Source organism: Polistes fuscatus, unplaced genomic scaffold, assembly GCF_010416935.1.
Source record: "Polistes fuscatus isolate 324 unplaced genomic scaffold, CU_Pfus_HIC Scaffold3, whole genome shotgun sequence".
Classification (NCBI taxonomy): domain Eukaryota; kingdom Metazoa; phylum Arthropoda; class Insecta; order Hymenoptera; family Vespidae; genus Polistes; species Polistes fuscatus.
Window position 1 is genome coordinate 2,168,489 of NW_025113107.1, and position 8,113 is coordinate 2,176,601.

The 8,113-nt window shown below is 28.7% G+C and overlaps 1 protein-coding gene and 1 long non-coding RNA gene across 2 annotated transcripts; one reads left to right on the forward strand and one right to left on the reverse strand.

The window, feature by feature from the left end:
- The first annotated feature begins 692 nt into the window (after window positions 1–692).
- On the forward strand, window positions 693–4,954 carry LOC122519792. Its single transcript, XM_043639491.1, has 3 exons — window positions 693–1,130; window positions 4,708–4,839; window positions 4,913–4,954. The coding sequence occupies exons 1-3, from the start codon at window positions 1,022–1,024 to the stop codon at window positions 4,939–4,941; spliced, it is 270 nt and encodes an 89-aa protein (XP_043495426.1). The 5' UTR covers window positions 693–1,021; the 3' UTR covers window positions 4,942–4,954.
- Window positions 4,955–5,745: 791 nt separating this feature from the next.
- On the reverse strand, window positions 5,746–6,989 carry LOC122519793. The gene is made up of 3 exons (XR_006304367.1): window positions 6,908–6,989; window positions 6,309–6,428; window positions 5,746–5,934 (listed from the first exon to the last, which is right to left on the reverse strand). It is a non-coding gene; the product is annotated as an uncharacterized LOC122519793 (long non-coding RNA).
- Between the last annotated feature and the right edge of the window lie 1,124 nt (window positions 6,990–8,113).

Below are 8,113 nucleotides of genomic sequence, written 5' to 3' on the forward strand. Positions count from 1 at the left end.
TATGGATGAAACTGGAAGCTGACGCGTTTACTGAGAATGATTAATATAAATCCTTGACGCACCCAGAGTGTATTCTCAAACACCTTCGTAGTGTCTCGTTTTTTATGCTCGATATCATTTTGTAAGTATTTTTTATTTTATTTTATATTGAAACAATAAGAATTTTTAATATCTTACTTTTTCATTTATAACGTGACCAACAAAAAACTATATTTGTTATCAATTTTCTATTAATAATAAGGAACATCTCTAGGTGTGTGTATCCATCCTCGCAAATTCTACAAATAATAAATAATAATATACCCTAACTTTAAGGTATATATGCATATGTAGGTGTATTTGTTATGTACCTACGTACAGGATAAAAGTAAAAGCAAGGATTATAAATAGCGCCCATCGAAAGCTCATCGTGGCTAATAAATAAACAACTCTATAATGAGATGGTAATTAATATCGTACAGCCTCCGGTGAAGTTAAGAACGTACGATCGATCAATAATACGTTTTGTTGAAAAAAAAAAAAAAAATATATATATATATATATATATATATATATATACATAAAAAAAAAATAAAAGAAAAAAATTAAAAAAAAAAACTCTCAGTCGTCTTATCTTTCTCTTACGCTCTCCTACACTTTGTAAAATTATTTCCAAGAAATTTTCAATCTCTCTCTATTGCTCTCGTTAAGAAATAAATCTACTAGTTAAGGACTAATAGGTAAGGTAGTGTTAAAGTAAAGGAAGAAAATGAGTCTGATCTTTCATCGAGAGGAACACCGATATATCCTCGAGGATATTATTCTTCCTACGATTTCGCGAGTTTGCGTTCTCGACTTTCCCCACTCGTGGCCAAGTGTTTTCACTTCTTTACTAGTGCCCGCTTAGTGCCGATCCAAACATCGCAAAGCAAACCTGACGATCGCGAGAGACTTTTCCTCGATGTTCACAGTGTTAACTTGGAATAATAAACTCCAAAGGAAATAAATTGAAAAATAACGAGAATCTTTAAGAAACATAAAAATGTGGACGATCATACGGACGATTGTTACAATTTGCGTGTTAATGATAGCGATCACTCACGCGAAGCCTACGATTTACAAGAGAAATCAGGACAACGTTTTTGAACCAGGTAAACAAAGTTGATTTAGTACGATAATATAATTAAGAAATTAGGACAAATTTTTCACGTTTGAATTTCCTTTCCCTGCATTCTCTCTCTCTCTCTCTCTCTTTCACTTTTTATTCTTTTTTTCCTTACGAATCGTCGAAGTTTAAGGTGTATATGGTATAATAAATATTTTTTGCTTGAAGTTGACTCAAAGTTACATTTAAAATGTAAATTTGACAACGGTAATATATTCTAACATTTTTCGTGTACTATTAATACGATTTTATTCTGATATCATCACTGAAACTGTAATATTTTGTTCTAAAGAAAAAATTACGAGAAGTATTTTGCCCGTGTTACTTATTTCTTTTCTTTTTTTCTTTTTAATAAACCGAATAAAATATCTTCTGTTTAACGAGAAGGAGAGGGGGAGACGTCTCTTGTACGGGCTGGTAATCGTTTAAAAATAGGAGAACGAAATATCGCATGTCCCAAATTTCATTGAGAATCATGCACACGAAAACATTGAAAATAAAAAAAAAAAAAGAGATAAGATAAGAGAAACAAATGCTTATATTTCTCTTTCGAATCGAAATAGGTCTTGACGACTCTCATCTTCAAACTCTTTCTCTTTCTTTCATAAAAAGAAAAAGTTAACCGCGTAAAAAAGAACTTTCACCTTAATCCTCGTTGAAATTAATTAACGTATGATAAGCGTCGTTGTATTTTCTATTATACCTCTACCGCTACTTTTCTCTCTCTCTCTCTCTCTCTCTCCCTCTCTTTTTCTCTTTCTCGTTTAACAGTACATCACAGGACGACGTCATGTCAGTGTCATGTTGAATCCTATGTCACGTTATACCTTCCTATTGGTGTTATTAATCATCTATAATGATGGACAGCGAGCTTAACTGAAGTATATACATAACGATCGTTGCACCTGTCTCCAGAATGAACTTCGTTAATTATTTTAAAAAAAAAAGAAGGAAAAAAAAGAAACAAGAAAAAATAAATCTCTAAATATCGATTAAATCTGGACCAACCAAAGGTTTGTTCGTATGGAAAATACAACGTAGCGGAGATTTTTTTTTTAATAATTTTAAAATGGAGAACATTCTCGATATAAGGCGATCATTGACAGGTGAGAGAATAACGGAACGATGACGTCAGTTTGAAACGCGTGGGTGAGGATTATAGAGAGGCCGTGATCCCGGGTTAGATTGTATTCTTGATTTCTGCGGCACCCAGTCACGATTAACGCGTGTTTCTCTACGTTTACGATCGTTAGTATGAACCAGCAGTATCAGTACTGGCACTGACACCAAAACCAACACCAACATCAATACTAACATCAATACTAACACCAATACTAACATCTATACTAACACTAACACTAACAATACAAGCACCATTGCCACTAGACCCTTTCCACTTGCTAAACGTTAATACACGTGTCTACCGCATTCACGGGGATATACCCGGCTAATCTCGAAATGCGTCTGCATTTCTCGTGCAACCAAAGTGAGAGACCACCACCAACGGACACTACAGCAAACTCTCCAAAGTCCCGAGTCTAATTGAGACTCGTGGTCTAACCCAAACCTAGACGAGACTGTTTTATAACATTTATTTGTGTGCTCTCAATATGTACGTATGTATATGTGTGTGTCTGTGTGTGGATGTACATATATATTTATCTACTTATATGTACTACATAATAAACATACATATGTTTTAACACCCTTCCTCTCACAATCTCTCTCTCTCTGTCATTTTTTCATTTTGACGATGCGACTCCTTTTATATCACACCTCATCACGCGTGTCTGCGTATATATTTTTAACACGTCGGGGATAATCACGACACGACTGAAGAATCAAACGTCAAACGAAGTCACTATGTAAACTTATGACATACAACTACATAGAAAGTGCTGTGACATTAATTTTTGTTTGCATTGGTACACGCGTAAAAAGAAATATATTTATATATACACACACACACACAGAGTATACATAAATGTAGACATGTTTACACATTAATCTCAAAAAAATCTCAATAAAAGCTACGTAACATTGCGTTTAATATTCACATAAGAGATATTCAGTATTTCAATAATAAAATGTCGTTTGACCGGTCTAAGCTTATTTACCTAAAACTTCAAAATGCAATATACTCGATCTTTATCTCTTATATGTTAATTCAATTGCAAAAGTAGTATCTTGTTTACTATTTAATTCGATCGTAATTCATATGCAACAACTTTTCCTATCAATCTACTATTTACTTTTTTTATTGTTTTTTTTTTATATATCTTTTTCCTTGATATTCAAGGGAGAAAAGCGATCTCGGTGAATCGATGCTTGTAAGAAAATATCTCTTGTTACCGGAGACGAAAGTATTGAATTCAGAGGCGTCCACCTACGTAGAAGAGCTTTAAGACGACAGAAGGAAGTCGATAGCTCGTCCTTGGTTACTACTGTGAAATGAGGACATGGAAAAAGGGAAGGAGAGATCTGATTAGATATGTGGAAAGTGAGAGAGAGAAAGAGAGAGGAAGAGTGAGAGAGAAAAAGAAAGAGAAAGAGAGAGAGAGAGAGAGAGAGAGAGAGAGCATGATGCATCACCTATAGTAATCAAATGTGCTCTGTCACAAAGTGCAAGTATTACGTCAGCTAACAATATTAATCCCTTAAAGCTTAAATTGTTAAAGTTTTGAGTGTTTAGTTAGAAACTTTGATCTTTTTCGTTCTAACTGCAAAAGTGAATTAAATTAAAAAGAGAGAAAGAGAAAGAGAGAGAGAGAGAGAGAGAGAGAGAGAGAAAGAGAAAGAGTGTGTATGAGAAAGAAGAACTTTTTATTAGAAAGACTTACAATTGTTTGACGTGTTTTAATAAAGTCGGAATAGAAAGACGTTAGACAATAAGAGATTCTTAGTACTTCGAAAGTTAATACCGTCTTCGTGGGATTTTTCTAGTAAAAAGGAAATTGCTTCGTCGGTAATAACATAGTTCGGATATTTGTAAAACTACGATGACGTAAAATTGAACTTGTCTGTATATCCTAATTTTGTGAGTAGTATTCAAATATTGTTTATTATAAAATACGTTATTACAATTTTATATTTAATATATTTGTGTTATTATATTTATTATATATATATTTTATTTACATTTTATATTTATATTATAATCTGAAATGATAAAAATATAGTCTGTATGGACTCAATAAAGCATATATATACAAAATCTGAAATATTATAATATGATTAAAATACATACATTACTATTATTATATGGATCGATGTATATGTAAAATATTTTTAGTTACTCATAAATCTTGAAATAACATCCGCAGTTCACGGAGATCAACAACGAACTGACAGCTTTGTATAAATTATCCCTTTATTATGTGTTAATTATAAACACAGATGCAATACACCTAACAAGATACATCATGTTCACCTAGTATCGAACGAATTTCTAATCGAATCTAACGATTTGAAGTATTTATTTAAAAACTTTTTGTATTCACACCTATCGATAATTACGTATCATTTATTTATTAATTGATAGATGTAATAATTATTTGTTTCAGTAATGATACCCGTGTCTTCTACCGTGATCCCTTTACCAGTTTATAAGGTTGAATATGGATTAGGTTTTATATCTAAAGATAAAAAAGCTCAATCCTCATTCAAACCTGATGGCACCGTGAAATTAATCACGAGTAAGTAGTTATTTAAATAAATAATTAATCTCATATTCTTTGAAGAAGTTTTCATTAAAATATTATTTTTCAGTTAAAAAAAGCCAAGAAAAAAAAATTTAAATGGATCAATTCGTATGATAAATATAAATGATTTGTGAAGATCAATATTTTATATAATTTAGTAAGCTTGATATTTTAATTCTGCATAATCTCTAACATAAGGATTAAATGCTTCACACCAAAAATTAATTTATTTCAACATTTCTTAAAAACTAATTTTACTTTGATTAATATTTTAGAATATATATATGTACATACTAATGGATTATATATGACACGATAAAAGGAATTAACTATTATGTCTATTATATTAATCAAAATCAAAATAGAATCTTTGTTAATGATTTGTAGATTTATTTATCAAAAACAGGAAATATAAAAGCACGTTGTCTCTTTCTTTCTCTCTCTCTCTCTCTCTCTCTCTCTCAAATCCTAGTAAATATGATATTAAATATTTTACATGTTCAATCAAATAGATTTTGTATACATATGTAATTTCGTGTACAGGGTTGTAAAAGAGTACGATTTATGTGCTTTTATTTATGTAAAAATCAAATACGAGAAGTTGTTATATAGAATATTTGTTAATTATATCAAAAATAATATTGCAAAAAAATCAAAAGAAATAAGATTTGAAATAGCTTAACATAAAGTATACTTAGTATCATAATCTATAAATACTTATGTAATACAAACAAGATACCGTATTAAAAATTCAGAAACTTTTAATTTATAAACTATAGGTAAATTTAATAAAAATATACATACTGTTATAAAATACCCACAGTTCTCTCAGAGTTAAAACAAAAAAATCAATTGTTTCTATTTTTGTATGCTCATATTTATAAAAAATATGTTATATTTTGTTTTTTAATAAATAAATCTTTAATATTACTAATTTGTTAGTTTTAAGATATATTTACCTAATTTATTAAACATGAAATCATCCTAATTTTCCTTGAGAAATTATGTCTCTCAATCTTCACATTAATAAGTAGAGAATAAATCCAATTCAGGCGATCTACGACAGTTTATGATCCTGCAGTCTTGCACCTAAAAACAAAAATAATGTTAATAAGATAAGAAATACAATTGTTAAGATATATTGTAGAGAAATAAATTATCTCTATCATTAAAACTATCAATTATTATATTTTCTAAATCACAAATTAGTTTAATATCTAATTTTTAATGTCAATTTTCCAACTTTGATACTAAATCCTGCAGCCTGTAACTTTCTATTGCTTCGCCTTCTATTATTTCAGTTACCTTTCTAATTCTAATTTCTATCGCTTACCCTTTAACTTAAGTCAATGCTTCTGTTTTTTGTTTATTTTCGAAGAATAAATTTCAGAACCAACTATCAATGTGAATATACTATTGATTCCTAAGACTAGACCTAATTCCATTAAAAATGACAACCTTACCTGTGCGAAGTAAACTTGTTAATAAAGCAGCACATCCTGCTATTTTTTCATCTTTTGTCACCTACAAGATAACACCGATAGCTTGATAGAGTGGAAGTAGACCGATATACTGTGGTATACCTAAATAAAATTTTAATAAATAGAGCAGTTGCTAAGCAAATATGAAATAATACGCTTACATTGAGAGGTTTTAACCTATCGTCTAATGTTGAACTTCTTATATAAGAATGAGCTCTAATATGCTGTTTCTGTAATTTCATAAACTTCTTGATCTTTTGCTGTTGGAATTATTTATGAACAATAATAAAAATATGTAATAATATAAAAATTATAAATCATGCATAATATTATGCAAATACTACATCAACTATTTTAAATGAATGTAATGAATGTTACCTTCATTTTCTTAAAAAGAACATGATTTGACTTATGAAAAACTAATAGACAGTGGTATTAATAAAAAAAATAATAAAGCCTGAACATATTATTTTGCATATATTTATAACATATGTAATTTCAAAAGAATTTTATGAATAAAAAATGTGAAAATTTATGAAATTCAAAATTGTATAACATATAAAAATTAATTTATAACTTACCTCCATTGTAATCATTCACACATATAAACACAACACTTCAAATTTTAAATCTTTCATCAAAACATATTGCACCATAAAATATATTCACAAAACACAGAATAGTAACTTCACGTGAATTATCACCTATGATTTCAGCGCCATCTTTTAGAAAAAAATTTAAATACCCTTCATTCGCTCGAAATTTGAAAATTGAAATGAAATTATTTGTGAAAATAAAATTAATTACAAGTCATATTAACAAATATTTTAAAAATCTTTGGTTCATATATAAATATATTTGAAGTTATATTTTTTTTATAAAACTATAGGTAATTGCATTTAATTTTGTTTTGTTTCTGTTTGTCTGCTTTCAGAAATGCATATAAAAATAAAAAACATTTGTATTTACGAAAAGTAGCTATTTAAGTCACTCTAAAAGAAATCCAACGATGATCACCTATAACAAAAAGTTAAACTATATTAATCATACAATCAATTAATACAATTGCCTGACATATAAATCATCCCATTCGCAGATGCAATTTTTAATTGAATTCTTTATTTATTTTTAACAAATATCTCTATTTACCGTTGCAATAAATTTAAATTTAAGTGTATGATTTTACATTTACATAAAATATATATAAAAAAAAGGGGCAAGTACAAATATTAAATTACTATCAAAAGTAATATCTATTAATGATTATGAAATATTTTTAAACTGCATTATATAGAAAAGAAAAATTGCACATTAATAAAATACGATCACAATGAAAAATCTTAAAAACGAAACAAGAAAAGAGAAATAACTTTAATATTCACTGAACGTTAATTAGGCTTCAACATTTAATAATAAGGGTATTTTAATTTTTTTGATACTAATTAACTAAAAATTTATGCATCTTTTTGACGATTTAGACACGAATTTGGTGTCCCAAGGATATAAGAATTAAGTTGAGGAGCCGGATACACAAACAAAAAACACTAGAAAACTTCATTGTTTTGCTTAGAAATGAGAAAAAGCGTTTTTGTATATTCAATTATTAATAACTAATTAAATAATTAATTAATAAAGTTAGCAATTATGGATTTTAAATTAGCAAATAGCTAGCAATTAAATGCATTTATTCATTTTTTTCAGTTGTTGAGGTTCTATGCTAACTTTTTAATACTAGCTTCTATGTACTTCTGTATTCTTTGATATTACCAAATTTGTTATCTACTCAG